Raw genomic sequence first — 17400 nt, forward strand, 5'->3', positions numbered from 1 at the left:
AAATTGATGCCATGTACAAAGAGGGCCAAATTTTGAAGGATTTGAAGTTGTGAGTCGAGAAATGCTTTGCAGCTCAGAATTGAAAGCTTAGTACGATATTGAATGTGTATATACTACGTATAGACCTTGTTAACGTGATAGAGTCAATTCCATTTACAATTTCGTGTTGCGATTGCTCCGTTATTTGCGAAAATGGGGTAATGACACAAATTATAATAATGGGGTAACCCAAACCGTATACACAGTTATAATAATCAATTTAAAGGATTCTTGGTGAAAGGAAATTCTAACGTCAAGACGCATTGAGAGTGGGGCAAAATAAGTAACCAATGTATCAATTCTCGTAGACGTGTGGAGGGATTCGCAATATGTATAGCTTGATACAGATATAGTTTATGCAAACACCCTCGCTACCGGTGCTTGTGCTCGCACTCAAACGAAAGCACAAGTCACACACCGAGCAAAGTAGAAACCTGAAGATTCCATATTCGGCTTGCAACAAGGCTCTCCGGTTATGCGATACCCGACCGCCTCCTTCCACCACTCTTCCTCCCCCTCCTACCTTGAGGTCTTCAGTAGCTATTTTTTGAGATACGACTAAAAGAGGGGTGGGAAGAAAATAAAATACCATTAAAAATCCATTTGTGTACGATGGATGGTTTTATTCTCGGCAATCTGCCCCCCCCCTCCAACGTCAAAGGGTATTCTCCTCTTTTCAGGTAAAACCCCGTCACCAAGAACGAACAATTCCGGTCCAATTGTTTGAGGGGTTCTAGCTTATAAAATGTTGTGCTTGTCGTGTTATAAAAACCTTTCTCAAGAATTCTTTTCCAACGATTCCACGGTTCATGCCAACAATGTCTTTGAAGTTACCATCGATTCGCGACTCCGACTTGAATTCACTTTATGCTGCTGACGAAGATAGCCACTTGTTCCAAAATGTTAATGATTTACCAGATGACGTCTTGATTAATCAGTACTTACCACTCCCTCAAAATATAAGTGCCAAAGCTGTCAAGATTCCTGGTACCGCCAAACCGGGGTTTTCTGAAATTTACAGAAATGCTGCTCTTCCAAATGGATTGAAAGAATCAATCATTCCTGAGTTGAACACGTTCCCAAAAATATTTGCCTCGTCAGTCAAGAGAAGAGCTAATAGTCCTTGCTTAGCGTACCACGAGTACGACTACGAGAACGAGCAGCACAAGGAAAGATATGCTTCATTCACTTACCAAGAAATCGATACTCGTAAGACCAATTTCGCTAATGGTTTGATGTACTTGTTAGAGACCAACCCATACAAGAATCTTGCCATTGAGTCCCATCAACAGATTTTGAACCACTCGAAGGAATACAAGAACTACAACAAGGACAACATTTCCTTCATTGTCACCATATATTCTTCCAACAGAGTTGAATGGCTTTTAACCGACTTGGCATGTTCAGCAAACTCCATCACTGATACCGCATTGTATGACACGTTGGGACCAACTTCTTCCAAATTTATCTTAGGTTTGACTCAGTCACCTGTTGTTGTTTGTTCCAAAGAGAAGATTGAAACATTGATCAAGTTGAAGGCAGCAAATCCAAAAGAGTTGGAACCTTTGATCACTATCATTTCTATGGATCCATTGAATGTCAAGGGCAAGTCCAACCGCAATTTAATCAAACTAGCAGAGGCAAGCAATATTAAATTGTATGATTTCGGTCAAGTTGAAAAAGTTGGTGAGGCATTCCCTCGCGAACCAACCGCACCATCACCTGACACTGTATACACGTTCACATTTACATCTGGTACAACCGGGGCTAACCCAAAGGGAGTCGTTTTGCTGCAAAAGTCAGTTGCCTGCGCTCTTCTGGCTTTTGCAATGTTGTTGCCTCACCACAAACAAATGACTGAACTTGCGTTTTTGCCATTAGCCCATATTTTTGAAAGACAAATGACGGCATCGATTTTGTTTGTTGGAGGAACTGTTGGGTTTTGTAGATTGGGCGGCACACCGTTAACCTTGTTTGAAGATATGAAACTTTTCAAGCCAACTTTTTTTGCAAATGTGCCTAGAATCTTTACAAAAATGGAGGCAATTATAAAAGCGGCAACAATCGATTCCTCATCAAGTGGTCAAAGTTCCAGTATGGGAGGTTCGGAAAGTGAATTCAATTTCAACAAGGCTTTGGTCAAAAAGTTGCGGACCAAATTTGGGTTTGATAATGTGGAATTCTGCATTACTGGGAGTGCGCCAATTGCCTCTGAGACTATCAAGTTTTTGAAAGCAAGCTTGGAGATTGGTTTTATTTTGGGGTATGGCTCAAGCGAATCTTTTGCAGGTATGTGTATGGCTTTACCATTCCATTCTCCAAGTATTGGAACCTGTGGTGCACTCACCCCTACTGTTGAAGCTAGACTCAGAGAGTTGCCAGATATGGGTTACTATTTAAACGATAAAGGTGGACCAAGAGGGGAATTGCAATTGAGAGGCCCGCAAATGTTTAGTCACTACTACAAGAATGAGGAGGAGACAACAAAGAGTATTGACTCGGAACAGTGGTTTTCTACAGGAGATGTTGCTCAGTTCACTGAAGAGGGTTGGGTCATTATATTCGACCGTGTGAAGAATTTTTTCAAATTATCTCAAGGGGAATACGTTACCCCGGAAAAGATTGAAAACTTGTATCTTTCATCAAACCCAATATTGTCCCAAGCATTTGTTCACGGTAACTCGACAGAATCGTATTTGGTTGGAATAATTGGTGTTGATCCTGCTGGTATAATTGGCTTTTTAACAGACAGGTGCAACATCTCAAACCTGCAATTGGATACCAATGAAAAGATCCTTGCAGTATGTAACAGACGTGAAATCAGGACTCAACTTTTGTTGCACTTGAACTCGACCGTCGGCTCGCAATTGAATGGTTTTGAAAAGTTGGCAAACATCTTTATTGATTTTGAGCCATTGAAATTGGAAAGGGAAGTTGTTACACCAACTTCTAAAATTAGAAGACCAATTGCTGCCAAGTACTTTAAACCCCAAATAGATGCTATGTATAAGGAAGGTTCCATTTTGAAGGATTTGAAATTGTGATTTTGGAGGAAGAGGATGTAGCAAATATATAGAAGGTCATATATATATATATATGTATATATAGTTAGTATGCATTGAATCTAAACTAAGCGCCGACAAGTATCCTTGTCGTACATTTGTAGTCTTGTGCTGCTTTGTTCATGCTTAACGGCATTTGAGCAGATCAACTTTGGTATGCATAGTGACTTTTCTGGTAAAAGAATTGCAATCAATGTCGTCAATTCCAAGATTTTGAATACGACATGTAAACCTTTTTGCGACATTAGCAGTAGCCCATTGTTTTTGAGTGGAATGAATGAGAAAGAAGAAAAATTTCTTTTACAACAAAAGACAAGACAACGCTCAGAGAAGTAGAGCTCTCACAACCATTCCTACGTCGAAACACGTTCCATACTTCACTAAACTAGCAGTGTATGTCCAATCGAAAGTGAAGAGTGTTTTTTTTTTTGCTCGTATCTAGTCTGTACTAACAATTTCTCACAGGAGTCCATAATGTCAGCTTCAATCAACACCAAGGTTACAACAAACGATGTCAACGGATTGTCATTGATAGCCGCGCACTCGCACATTACGGGTCTTGGCTTGGACGATAATCTACAACCACAAGAGAATGCACAAGGTATGGTTGGACAACTCAAGGCGAGAAAAGCAGCGGGAATCGTCTTGAAAATGGTGCAAGCTGGAAAAATAGCAGGGCGTGCAGTATTGGTTGCCGGCCCACCATCAACCGGTAAAACTGCTATTGCAATGGGATTGTCCCAAAGTTTGGGGTCGGAAGTGCCCTTTACCGCCATTGCTGCGTCGGAAGTGTTTAGTTTAGAATTGTCCAAGACTGAGGCATTAACGCAAGCATTTAGAAAGTCCATTGGAATAAGAATCAAAGAAGAGACTGAAATTATAGAGGGAGAGGTGGTTGAGATTCAAATTGATAGATCTATAACTGGAGGCCACAAACAGGGTAAACTCACTATCAAGACGACTGATATGGAAACTATTTACGAACTAGGTAACAAGATGATTGAGGGTTTAACAAAAGAGAAGGTTCTTGCTGGGGACGTGATATCGATTGACAAAGCGTCTGGTAAAATTACAAAGCTTGGTAAGTCATTTACAAGGGCTAGAGATTACGATGCCATGGGGCCCGAAACCAAGTTTGTTCAGTGTCCTGAAGGGGAACTACAAAAGAGAAAAGAGGTTGTGCACACCGTTTCGTTGCATGAAATAGATGTCATCAACTCAAGACAGCAAGGATTCTTGGCATTGTTTTCAGGAGATACCGGTGAAATCAGATCAGAGGTGCGTGATCAGATCAACACTAAAGTTGCCGAGTGGAAAGAAGAAGGTAAAGCTGAGATTGTACCTGGTGTATTGTTCATTGATGAGGTGCACATGTTGGATATCGAATGTTTCTCGTTTATTAATAGAGCTTTAGAGGATGATTTTTCGCCGATTGTGATGATGGCCACAAACAGAGGTATCAGTAAGACCAGAGGCACTAGCTACAAGTCGCCTCATGGATTGCCAATTGATTTGTTGGATAGATCGATAATCATACACACTTCAAACTACACCGGTGACGAGATAAGAACCATCTTGTCCATCAGAGCCAATGAAGAAGAGATTGAATTGACGGGTGATGCCCTCGCGTTGTTGACTAAAATTGGACAGGAAACCAGTTTGAGATATGCTAGCAATTTGATTTCGGTTGCACAACAAATTTCTCTCAAAAAAAGGGCATCACAAGTTGAACTTCAAGATATAAAAAGGGCATATATGTTGTTTTTGGATTCTGATAGATCTGTGCAGTACTTGGAGAAACATTCTTCACAGTACATTGATGATTCTGGAAATGTTGTCATAGGGAATGGAGAAGAAGAAGAAGATGAAGATGAAGATGGCAAGACTAATGGTGATAATGTTGCGTCCGAGTCTAAAAGTCAAGGACAAGACGAGGATAAAATGGAGACTGATTGATCTATTTGCATATTTCTTCATCTACAGCCCATTTGTACTATTCAAAAAAAAAAAATTGTTATAGCCTTTATATATATATATACCTTTTCTTTTCTACACATTATAGGTTATCCACTTCCCTTTGTATTCAAAATCAACGCAATAATCATGCCGTATAGACCCAAGACTTCAGCAAAGATAAGAATCAACACTATTCCAACAAACAATCTTGGTTGGTGCATAAACTGTCTGACCCCTTCGTCGCCAACAATACCAATTGCGTATCCCGATGCCAAGCATGCAAACCCTACGGTTAATCCACATGCCAAATGCATGCATCCGTTAAACAACGAGTACTTGTCCGTTGGTGACAACCCCCCAGCAATCAACACGGCAACCACCAATCCATAAACTGATAATATACCTGACATGACCACTGGAATCAAAGACTTCATAATCAACTCAGGAGTGAAAGTACCAATACCAGCAATACCGATTCCTGATTTGGCTGTACCAATGGCAGCACCAGCACAAGACAACATCATTGCGGCTGCACATCCACCAAACCCAAGAAATGGAGCAAAAGATGGGTAATATTCATCTCCTAATGATTCTGACATGTCTTTCTATATTTATCGTAATAACAACCTCTTTTGTATTATTTAGCTAGAGCGACTATGGCTCCGTTGTATCAAAATGATAGTGTGAGTAAATGCGCTGTTGTCGAGGCTTGACTGTGTCTTGTCTCGTAAATCGTTTGAACTTTGAAGAGTGAGCAATAAGGAACCGAAGCAGAAAAATTGAAAATATGGATTTTTTTTGTAAGTAGTTGCACGACCTCAACTTACAGAAACAGAGGTTTCTCCTTGATTAGAAAAGCCTGGTCACTGCTTTACATGGCTTTGTTGGTTCATCTGTAAGTAGCTTCAGATTTTGTGGACTTTGCTTCAAACACGAATAATACTTTGCTTCAGCCGTATCAAATATTATTGGCGTGTTGTCTCATACAAAGTTTGTCACCAAGTTGCGATTGAGTGCGTCGCGACAAAGTCAAAAAAATAACAAAAAAATAACAAAAACCGCAACAGAGAGGGTTCCCATTGCATAAATACACACCCACTTCACAGACAACAGACAACAGGAGACACATTATGTCAGCTCTGGCTTTGAATATCCAGAACGATTATGAAAAGATCTTTATTACAAGAAAAGAATTGAAGACACTATACAATAACATCCTCAAGTCTCTACTTGTAAAGCTCAATTTGCACCTACCCACATCCAACAATGATCCAATCAAGAATGAGGTATATCTGAAAGTGGAGAGTTGCTTGCTAAATACATTCCAAAATCTACTAAGCTCTCTTTTGGTAGATGGAGAAGATCGAAGTAGAGACTCTATAATGGAGCTTTTACTGGTTGATGACAACGACAATGACGTGGAGCCATTTGACATTGAATTGGATAACGAACTACGAGCTATCTTAACTGAGTATGATGATGTTACTGTTGAATTGAGTGAGTTGAAGCGTGTGCTACAGAAGAGCATTGTGGATAATTACCAAAACTCCGTAGCTCGTATAGACGATGAAGTCACCCAGGTGATCCAACTCATTGACGACAATGTTGGCCGACGTGAAAAGGATCCTTTGGCTGGTGAGGCTTTAGAAAGTTTGAACGAGGTGGATATTGACCGCATGAATGCGGATTACTTCAAGTATTTGCAAACAATCGACAAATTGAGTGAAAGAGTACCGCACTTAAGAAAGGAGATTGGTGAATACTCGAAACTGATTGACTTTTTGAAGGAAAGGGAGATGTAGATTGTATCTGCTGCGGAGTTAAGTCGTGTTGATGCTTCTCGTGATTGCTGCATTTTGTCTTGTGTAGAAGGATTACCACAATGGAATACTTTATCCATTCGCTTACATCTCCTCTGTCACTACTTGTCTAAACGGCAAGGGGCATTCCAAGACTAAGCTGTTGCACTTGCTATGTTTGATAAGTCTTTCTCTTTTGTGTATGAATTTTTTACTTATTTGGTTTGTTTACGTTTTATCCGCTTTGGGAAATGCATATAAAGGTAAAGTATCTTACTCCTGTAATTCAAGCCCACCTATTCACAATCCTCACCATCTTCTTCTTGAAGAAACCTAAGAGAAACATACCAGGATACCTACAAGCAATTTATTGTTGTTGAGCTTGCGTGTTTTTTATTTGTTTGAAATATTAAGATCATGCCCTTCTATACCGTGGGAGGTTTGCAGAATGAGAAAAACCATGTTCTTAAACCAACTACAAGACAAAACGTCTATACCCCTTCAAAATTAAAGCAAGCAAAAAGTTCTGCAGACGAATCCGACCAGGATCTTGACCTACTAGCGCAACAACTAAATGTATCACCAACAAAAAGACCAATCAATTCAGTCTCTTCCCTAAAGACAAAGTTTGGATCTCCATCGGCAACAGTATCCTCGTTTAAGTTGACCCCCAAATCCTCCACTAGCAGCAACAGATCCAGCAAAGAGAATGCAATTGACTCCGACGATGAAACACCAAGTTGGGCAAGGAAAAACTATAAGGATATTTTGAACAAATCCCCAGTTCGTTCCCATCCAAGATTACAAAAGCAATCCGCAGGTGTCGAAACTGGACCCAAAAAATTAGCATTTGCTTCTCCTAGTCATAATTCATCTACTAGCTCCCCAGGATATGAGTACCTTTGTCGTATTGAAGCTATCAGACAATGGTTGGAAGAGGTTTTACAGGAAGCGATTCCACAATCGCCTGTTGAACTAATCTCATACATTCGAAATGGTATCTACCTCGCCAAACTAGCAAATGTCGTATTACCTACACAAAGAAACGTTTTCGTGGACGGTACTCGACTTCAATTCAGACACACGGAAAATATAAATCGATTCTTTCATTTATTAGACTTTCTAAATGTTCCAGATTTGTTTAGATTTGAACTTACCGACTTGTACGATGCAAAAAACGTTCCAAAGGTGTGGTTTTGCTTGCATGCTTTGAGCTACATATTGAATAAAAGTGACGCGAGCTACGCCAAAATGAATGATTTGATGAATAAAATACTGTTCGATGGTGAAGACATAATTGCAGCCAATAGGGCCTTGGTAAGTGCTCCTTTACCCAACTTTACAAGTGCAGACACAGGAAACGCAAAAGAAGATTCAAGGTTCATGAATAATGTTATGTCGCCTGTCAAGGCAAAGGTAGAGAAGCTCGGTCCTAACCCGTTCGTAGAGGAAAAAGACCCCAACAAGACACACCCTGATAAGTTTGAAATCAAATTGCGGGCATCTACGGTTGAGAGTAAGCAAGCAAGAGTGAGCCGGGACTTTTGCTTGAACTCAACTCCTGACAGTTTCAGTAATAATGAGTTGGAAGATAACAATCGGCACATTGTCAAATTGCAATCTTTAGCCAGGGGGGCCAATTTCAGATACACAATGTTTGTTGACAAAATTAGGCTTAAATCATATGAAGAGGATTTGGTTCGTCTTTTCTCCATCATTCGAGGAAACCTCTCGAGATTAAAAACTATTCATAAGCATAGAAATGAACTCCGGGCATTCAGTTACGAGATTGTGGAGCTTCAGTCTTTGATAAGAAGAAAGAACGTGACTGTTAAGAAACCACAAATACAAGATGATGAAATGGTACATTTTCAATGCATACTCAGAGGCAAGTTTGTTCGAGACAGAGTGAATGACCAGAGAATTGCCTTACAAACATTGAAGCCATCTATTACACAGTTACAATCCATCGTGAAGATGAAGTTTGTGTATAGCAGAGTGAAAGTGCTTGTCCTGCACAAAGATGAAATCTTGCCACCTATTACAGAATTGCAAGCTCATTGCCGAAGCAAACTTTACAAGAAATTTTCTAGGTCACGTCATGTTGACGTTTCAGAAGTTATCGAGTTGCAGTCTTTGATCAGAAGAGATGCCGTTATTGAAGAAATTAATCGAAAGCACATGGTTGTCAGATCCACAAAGAAAAAGATGATTGAATTGCAAAGCATTGCTCGAGCAGGAATTGCAAGGTCCAGTTTGTGCAACAATGTGTTAATTGCATTGATAAGTGAGGACGACGTTTTGAGTAGCCTTTCCGCATTTCACCGTGGAGAGAAATTAAGAAGGTCTATTCAGAATACGAAAATGGAGTTGAAACTGTTGGAGCATTTGTCGGTTGTTCCCGTTCAAACTTTGTTTAGGGGTGTTCTTGGAAGGTTCAAATATGAAATTGTTTTGGATGACCTTTACGAACATGTTAACTCAGTTATCAAGCTTCAAGCTAAAATTCGAGCAAACGCTGTTAAAACCACTTTTGGTCAAATTATGCCATACTATGAACTTCACACTGACAAGGTGATCAAAGCACAGGCGATATGCCGAAGTGTATTGGCCCAAAGCTCTTACAAATCGCTTCTAACCAGCACACGTCCGACATTAGTGGTGTTGAGACAATTTGCACATCTTTTATCTAATAGTGATGGAGACTTTGAGCAAGAGCTCCAATTGTCGAAAATAAAAGACTTGATCATCGAAAAGTCCAAAGGTAACGAAGCTTTGGAGGGAAAAATCGAACATATTGACTTAAAATTGAGTCTCCTACACAAGAACAAGATAACTGTTGAAGAGTTTACCAAATTTAAAGGTCCCAATGAAAAGCGAGTTCATGCCAACGAAAAGCCAACAAATTTGAGCATCTTGAGCAAATCCGCAAAAGCCAAGGTTGAGCTCTATCTGAGTTTATTTTATTTGCTCCAAACAAAAAGTGAGTACTTGGCTAATCTTTACAAATCAAATGACTACATTCTGAAGAACACGGCAGATTATCAGACTTTGTTAGCCAACACGATTCAGTTATTCCCAATTGTCGAGCCATCAATTAGTCGCCGCTCTAGGGAAGAGTACTACTATATGAAATTACTGCTTATGATTATGCGAGATGACATGTCGAGATCGCAAACGGTTACTGATATCTCCAAGTCTCAATTTACTCACTGGACCGAATTTGTGACACATTTCAACAATCACACATATCAAAGACAACACTTGAAGTTATTGGCTGGCAAGTTTGTACATAAGATCCTCGATGACGACGAGTTAGATTTTGAAAGTGACCCTACAATAATTTATGCCAGTATTATGTCGCATGATCAAGGAAACAAGTCCAATGTTAGCCCACAGGATGCAATCAAAGTGCCTGAAGTATCGTCTCAGTTTGTGCATAACTTAATGACGTTGCGTGATTCTTGTTCAAATTTATTGAAACTTATTGAATCAAATGTTTCACGTTTGCCCATTCAAGTCAGAGTCATTTGTCGCGAAGTATATATGCTCGCTCGTGCAAACTTTCCCCAGTTACTGGAGCAGCAGCACTTGGCTGTTGCAGGTATCTGTTTCTGGAAATACTACTTCGGCTTGATCATCCTGTTTCCTGAAAATTATGGAATCAATTCGAAACCATATTTGAAAGGACAAGTCAACTTGCGTCACTTGCATAGGCTGATGCTCCAATTGTTCAGCATGAAACCTTTCACAAATAACTTTTTGAAGCCACTCAACGATTACCTTGTATCGAGCGTGGATTCCATCCAAACTATAGTACGTGAGATTATCAGCGTCAACAGCATTGACAAAGAGTACAACTTCGAGGAGTTTGGTGACATGGTGGCTGAAGCGCCTAAGTTAACCATGAAGACTAACTCAATGATTTACCTCGAAAAGGTGGCTTTGTCCAATGTTAGCACCATGGCAGAGTCTGCGGATGATCCATTGCTCAATGTGACTCAGAAATTGGAAAACTTGTGTACTTCGCCTTCTGATTTGATTGCCTTGACTGATTTGTCTACCATCACCATTGTATTAGATCGAAACATGCAGGAAGAATCACTTTCTGATTCGAAAACAAAGGTGTTATTTGCACAAGCCAAACGCAGCTTGTTGTATATAATGCGGGTGCAAGAAGGTGATGATTTGTTAGAATTATTGATTTCAGGAATAAAGCCTGTACACGAGCACAAATTCAGAGAAATTATCGATTCGGAGAGACAAGATTCAATGTCGAGCACAAAGATGTATTACAAAACATCGCTCGGCGACTTGAACAAGACGACCTACCATGAATTGAAAAGAATGTGTTTAGAATCATTGTTGAAACTTGAGGCTATGGGAGAAGTTACCAGGAAAAATTCGTTCCAGGGATTATTGAACCAAATCGCAGCCGATATCAAAGGCAAGACCACTCAACGAAAAGTTAGAAGTCAACAGCTTGAAGCTTTGGACCAAACTTTTACAAAGTTGTCCGACAAAGAGAGATTTTTACGTCAACAATTGAATGAATACAACCGTCACGTGGATAGCGTTCTTGCTGATTCGCAGTTGAAGCCAAAGGATAAAAAGATTTTCAGCATCATACCTGTTTTCAGCAAGCAGTACTTCTACAATCGTGAGTTACGCAAAAGGAATAGATTGCCGGAATTTGGATCTTATAAATTATCAGTTAAGAAACTTAGAGATCAAAAAATTTTATTACATGTATCTCCCAGTTTGTTGGAGAGTTCCAAAATCGAAATCACTTTCAGCTGTCACCAAGTAGGGAGGTTCACGGTTGAGGCGTCAAAGAATTTGGTTGTTATGGCAGGAGCTAGTAGTGTGGTTACATTGGACGATTTGTTGACGTTCCAATACGAACAGAAACGGACATTCACCTTGTTTAATGGGGACGCTACTTTTGATGCAAGCAATTTCATTGCGTTTATTTTCAAAAGGTTCTACGATGTTAGGGGAGAGTAAAAAATTATTTAGGTTTTAAGTAGATTCTAAATGGGTGTGCAATACTTACTTTTTAAGCAAACTCTCGATTTTGTCCTCTAAGGCTTTCAATCTCTCGTCCTTGTCCAAATTGGCTTTTTCTAGCTTGACAATATGCGATTCAAACTGAGACACCAAACTGGACAATCTGTCAATTGTGGATGCTAATGTAGGTCTTGCATTGGTAGGCTTGGTTGATTTGTCTTCATCGGATGCCGTTTTAGCTTCTTCCTTTGATTTGTCTTTGGATGAAGGGGCGGAGTCTTTCTCGTTCTTTTCCTTGTCATTGACCAATTTCGGTGTTTCCACTTTATTTTCAGCTTTAGTGGGCTTGGGCTCAGTGGAAGTTGCCTCAAGTTTCAAATTCGCATTTTCCTGTTCATTTGCCGTGCTCAAAGGTGCGGAAGTCACTGTTTCACTCTTTCCATCTTCTTTAATTTTACTTTCTGCAGGAGAGACCGACTTTGTTTCTGGTTTCTTCACCTCTTCCCATCCATCATCTTTTGATTCCTCGGCTTCACTTGTTTCTTCCTCATCCGATTGATTAGCTACTTTATTCAACAAACTACCCACCTCATTTGATTTTTGTAACAACTCATCTACATTCTTGTCTGGACTTCCACTTAAAGACGAGTTTTTCTCACTTGATTGACCTTCTTTCTTGGCTGGTTCGGACTTATCTGCCCTGGGTGATGACGACAAAGGCAAAGGTGAAGACTCTTTTGACTTTTTCTCTTGCTCTTTTTTCTGGCCAGCTTCTTCCTTTTGTTTCTGCAAATCTCTACTTTTGGCCTCTTTGACCTCAGAAACATTAGTGGCAGGTTTGCTATCCTTCAAGCTTGGCTCTTTTCCTTCATAGAGAGCTTCCATATTCATCAAAACCGGTCCATTAACCTCTTTGCCATCAAGCCACTCCTCGGCACTAAGGGCAGGAGTTGTAGAAGGACAATCTGGATAAATGTCCAGTTGGAATAATTCCGATCTTCTGGGGACAATAAAGCTAATTGGTTCAATCAGAGTATCCAAAACTGTCTTGAATGCTCGCAAAACTTCGTTTTCTTTAACATTTACGGAGTGTTTAGGAACAACTGCGAATCCTCTTTGTGGGTCGGTGGATGCATATTGAGATAATTCATACAACTCATCAGTGTCGTACTCATAATAACGAATATTACCATCACCTTTTCCAGCAAGGTATAAAATCGAGTTTGCAGGGTCGAAATAAGGAACGAGAACACCTGAGGATGCATCGATAACCATGAATCCGCCAATTGGACCGTTGTCAATGTGCTGAATGTCCCATACGCCAACTTGACGATCAGACAACTTGGAAAATCCAGTAGTCACTATTCTGTCAGTGTTTCCTAGCCATGTAATTCTAGAAGGTTTAGCTCCAGTGTGTCCTGGACCCTCTGATAACACTTTTCCTTCCCTAACATCCCAAATTCTAAGCTTCTTGTCTCTAGACGTAGTTGCCAACAAGGACCCATTGTAATTAAAGGCAAAAGAGGTCACCAAGTCTTTGTGTTGTAAAGTTATTTCGTCTTTACCGGTTTCCGTATTCCAAATTTTGACAGTGTAGTCCAAAGAGCTCGAGGCTAAGATATTTGCTGCACAAGGATGGTATTCAATCAAACCAACTTTTCTAGTATGTCCCAGCAACACTTTTGAGGGTTCCGTAATATCCCTGATTTCATCATTCTCATCGAGATAACGATGAAAAGAGTAGTCCTGCGGAATCTTCCAAATCAAGATTTTACCATCGTCTGAGCAACTAGCAATTTCTTGCGAGTCAAATGGGTTGAAAGCAGTGTCCAAAACGGGACCTTTGTGGCCCCTAAACAATGAAACCTTGTCGGGAGCTTTGCCAACTTCTTCAACGGGAATAACTGCAAACGCTCCACCACCTGATGCATCCCAGTTTGCAGATATGTACTTTCCATTGGTTTGGATAATGTTGGAATCCCATGCGTTCTTTGTGATTTTGAGGTTTTCATAGCACAATTCCTTTTTAGAGCCTTGTCCAAAGACATGGCGATATTTGGACGCCCTGACAAATTTTCCACTATATTGTTTACAAAGTTAGTCAATTGTGAATTGTAAAGGAATTGAACATTGTGATATTACGTACCTCATAGTATGTGTCTATATGTAAAGTATATGCGTATCCTGGATATCTGCAATCTCTATAGACGTCAATTGTTTGTGCAAAATGTGTGCATATTTTTTCAACGACAAACAACAACTTTACAAACAAACAAACAAACACACAGTAAAATACATTTCAGTGTCGTGTTTTTATTCCAATTGTCGTAAAGTTCATAATTGCGACACAACGCAACAGAATAAATTTTTTTCTTTTTTTTTTTAATTTATTTATTTTTTATTTATTTTTTTCTTCTCAACACAACGGTTTGATGGATTGAATTGGATTATTCATCATTATAGGGTATTTGTACACAGCATCCACAGTATTACCACTTACTGTTTTGGTTCTTATTAGATCTTAGCCCTTCTTTAATATTCCGTCGATATGTCATTGTCTCGAGTTTTCAGAGCGAGGGTAAGAATGCCGCTCACCACTACCAGACTACCGATCCAATTTTCTTTGCAAAGATTCCAATCTTCATCTGCTAGTCTTCCCCAAATGGGTGAATACGAAACCCAAATTTACAACATCCTACAAAAAGAATTCGATCCTGTCAACTTGCAAGTCCAAGATGTACTGGGAGGATGTGGTTCCATGTTTGCAATTCTTGTAGAGAGTCCCAAGTTTAAAGGATTGCCCATGATCAAACAACACCGATTAGTCAATGATCTTTTGAAAGATGAAATTAAGAAATGGCATGGACTTCAGCTTAAAACTAAATCAGCATAAACATTAGGTAACATTCTATCATTGGTTTCACTTTATTTATATATTGTACATAGTAGATACAACAGAGTGTACCACGCACTCTTGTACCAATTAGACAAAAATAAACAATTCACATTACTTTTCTTATTCAACAACTTCCTCCTTCTCTTCAATGATTTGCTCCTTAATCTCTTCAATAATCTCGGCTTTAACCTCGGCGGCTTGTGCCTTCTTGTTGGCATGTTTGGCTCTGTATGCTCTCCAGTCCTCCAATGCCTTTCTTCTAGCCAAAATGGCTTCCTTAACAGCTGCGTCTGCCTCCATCGCATCGACTTCTTCAAATTGCGCCGAGTATTCACGCAAGTTGGAACGAACCTTCTTCTTTTCGGCACTCGATAACAAACTATCTGGACGAGGTCTCCAAATAAACTCCTTGAATTGATCAACTGATTCATCTCTCAACAATCTACCAGTAAACTCGTATAATCTGTATCCATTGTCAATAGCATGTAACCATGAGGAGGACCATGCAACAACAAATCTACCAGAAGGATCCCATGCGATGTTTGTCATCCCAACATATTGGTCAGTCTTGAGCAATTTGACATTTGCTGGAGCTCCCTTTTTACTAGTTTCATCTTCAAATGAAACATCGAAAAACTCAATTTCTCCTGACGAACGAGAAATGGTTGCAACAACAGCATATCTGCCCTTTGGTGACCAAGCAATAGTGTTTGAATGTTTGTTTTCAATGACCTTGTACGCCTTGTATTTCGAGTTTCCGGATTTACCTTTAGCAGCCTCTGGTGCATAGAATGTAATGCTATTCTTTGGGATGGCCGGATTTGGATCTCCATCATCTAAACGACTAATGGTGATGAATCGTTCACTATTTGGTTCCCAACCAAAATTGACAATAACATCCTTCAACTCAAGCTTCTCAACCGGCACGTCTTTTTCTCCCAACTTGAAAAAATCAAGATTGGAGAATGTGGTTTTACCTGATTTGGTATGTCTATCAACTTTAACACACAAAAGCTTACCTTCACTTTGCCAATGCATTTTGCAATCACTAACTTGGAAAAGATTTACAGTACGCAAGATCTGCCTGCTTGGAATCTGCATCACAGCAACTCTGGCAGTTTGATTGGTACTTTCTGGAGTCCAGTAAGACAAAATGTGTTCAAGCTCTGAACCTTTATTATTGTGCAATTTAACACCTGCTGGGGCCCATTCGAAATCCTGGATACCATCAATCTTGACCAACTTCTTTTCCAACAACTGGAAACTAGGAGTCTCATAGATCGCCAAGGCATCTGGACCTTGACGTGCACAATACTTGTCATCAAAAGACCACTTTACTAATGGCCATGGCATTTCCTTTTGATGTTCAAGATGAGGAGGTAATGCAAAAGTTCTCACCGGCTCTCCAGTAATCATATCCCAAATAACCAACTTGTGGCCCTCGCTTTCTGGTCCAAATGGGAATTGTTGCCTGTCAGCAGCAGAATCTGGCAACGCAATTGGTACAGGTGACAATGTAACCATATACTTCTCATTTGGCGAGAAATCTACAAGTCTAACTTGGTTATGGAAAAATCTCTTGATACTGTGGAAATCGGCTCCACCCCAAGATTGAACACCTTGTGGATGAATTGAAAAAAGATAAGTACCCTTTGGTGAAAACTTGGCATATTTGGATGTAAATCCCTTTCTAGGCTCGACAACTGGTTCTGGGTCGTTACCCTTTTTGCTCCAGCTAATTCCAACAGTTTCTCCGTAATGCGTAACCACTTGATCCCTTCCTTGTGCATCTTGTAACCAACCATGCAAATATCCATGTGATTTAAAAGGTTCCACCTCCGGTTCTTTAAACTCGGCACCAGCTGAACCGTACTTTTCAATATCCGAGAACTTATTAACCAATAATCTATGGTTTTGATCCAATTTCTTACCATGCAATTTTTTGATTGCTGCATCAGCCTCTTGAGGTGTCTTGTATTGAATAAACAAGTATCCTTTTGATTTCCCATCGGCCAATGGCATGTAAAGACCTTCGTCACCGTCGACAATCTCCCCAACTGTACCAAACAATTTTCTAAGAACTTTGGTTAATACAGGGACTTTAGATTCCGGTGCAATGGGGGCGCCATCCACGATGATATAATTGTCTAATCCGATATCCGGTTCATATTTCTCCTCCAAGTCTGAGAAGTCAATATCGTTTAAATCGATTTCTTTCTCTAACTGCAAGTACTCCTCTTCGTTGATTGACATGGTGGTGTAGCAGCAAGAGGTGGACGAGGCGTGTGTAGTAGAGCTGATTAACTATTGATGAAAATTTTTCAGTTATTTTTTTTTTTGTGTGGGTTTTTGTGAGACGAGAGAACCAGAGAGCGAGGGAGCGAGGGAAAGACAGAGTGAGAGAGTGAGAGAGTGTGAGAGAGTGTGTGTGTGTGTGTGTGTGTTTGTATTTGTATTTGTACTTGTGACAACTGCATCTACAACTACTACTCTTCAAAAGATGTGGTTTGACTCTTGAACACGGGCAAATGGTCTGCTAGTTACTATGGAGTACACGGGAGATCTTGTATCCCAAAATTTGGGGAGAGAAGCAACATAGCAAAAGACAATCGCCTACTCTAATTCAACCATGGCACAC

At 40.0% G+C, this 17400-nt stretch overlaps 8 protein-coding genes across 8 annotated transcripts; 5 read left to right on the forward strand and 3 right to left on the reverse strand. All coding sequences in view use genetic code 12, as the record gives it.

Annotated features, from left to right (window-relative positions):
* Positions 1-857: 857 nt before the first annotated feature.
* Positions 858-3083, forward strand: KGF57_002199 (uncharacterized protein; the record flags this gene model as incomplete). Its single annotated transcript, XM_051751488.1, has 1 exon — positions 858-3083. The coding sequence occupies one exon, from the start codon at positions 858-860 to the stop codon at positions 3081-3083; it is 2226 nt and encodes a 741-aa protein (XP_051609286.1).
* A 492-nt stretch (positions 3084-3575) lies between these two features.
* On the forward strand, positions 3576-5057 carry RVB2 (RuvB family ATP-dependent DNA helicase reptin; the record flags this gene model as incomplete). Its single annotated transcript, XM_051751489.1, has 1 exon — positions 3576-5057. One exon carries the CDS (start codon positions 3576-3578, stop codon positions 5055-5057), a length of 1482 nt encoding a protein of 493 aa, XP_051609287.1.
* Positions 5058-5164: 107 nt separating this feature from the next.
* On the reverse strand, positions 5165-5656 carry VMA11 (H(+)-transporting V0 sector ATPase subunit c'; the record flags this gene model as incomplete). The annotated part of the gene is made up of 1 exon (XM_051751490.1): positions 5165-5656. One exon carries the CDS (start codon positions 5654-5656, stop codon positions 5165-5167), a length of 492 nt encoding a protein of 163 aa, XP_051609288.1.
* Positions 5657-6187: 531 nt separating this feature from the next.
* Positions 6188-6859, forward strand: KGF57_002202 (MIND complex subunit; the record flags this gene model as incomplete). The annotated part of the gene is made up of 1 exon (XM_051751491.1): positions 6188-6859. The coding sequence occupies one exon, from the start codon at positions 6188-6190 to the stop codon at positions 6857-6859; it is 672 nt and encodes a 223-aa protein (XP_051609289.1).
* Positions 6860-7273: 414 nt separating this feature from the next.
* Positions 7274-11863, forward strand: IQG1 (Iqg1p; the record flags this gene model as incomplete). The annotated part of the gene is made up of 1 exon (XM_051751492.1): positions 7274-11863. One exon carries the CDS (start codon positions 7274-7276, stop codon positions 11861-11863), a length of 4590 nt encoding a protein of 1529 aa, XP_051609290.1.
* Positions 11864-11908: 45 nt separating this feature from the next.
* CRN1 (Crn1p) lies at positions 11909-14017 on the reverse strand (the record flags this gene model as incomplete). The annotated part of the gene is made up of 2 exons (XM_051751493.1): positions 11909-13946; positions 14013-14017. The coding sequence occupies 2 exons, from the start codon at positions 14015-14017 to the stop codon at positions 11909-11911; spliced, it is 2043 nt and encodes a 680-aa protein (XP_051609291.1).
* A 397-nt stretch (positions 14018-14414) lies between these two features.
* Positions 14415-14759, forward strand: KGF57_002205 (uncharacterized protein; the record flags this gene model as incomplete). The annotated part of the gene is made up of 1 exon (XM_051751494.1): positions 14415-14759. One exon carries the CDS (start codon positions 14415-14417, stop codon positions 14757-14759), a length of 345 nt encoding a protein of 114 aa, XP_051609292.1.
* Positions 14760-14882: 123 nt separating this feature from the next.
* Positions 14883-17015, reverse strand: PRT1 (translation initiation factor eIF3 subunit b; the record flags this gene model as incomplete). The annotated part of the gene is made up of 1 exon (XM_051751495.1): positions 14883-17015. One exon carries the CDS (start codon positions 17013-17015, stop codon positions 14883-14885), a length of 2133 nt encoding a protein of 710 aa, XP_051609293.1.
* Positions 17016-17400: the final 385 nt, after the last annotated feature.

The sequence above is a fragment of the Candida theae genome (assembly GCF_024610275.1).
Source record: "Candida theae strain CBS 12239 chromosome Unknown scaffold78, whole genome shotgun sequence".
In the NCBI taxonomy this organism is placed as follows: Eukaryota; Fungi; Ascomycota; class Pichiomycetes; order Serinales; family Debaryomycetaceae; genus Lodderomyces; species Lodderomyces theae.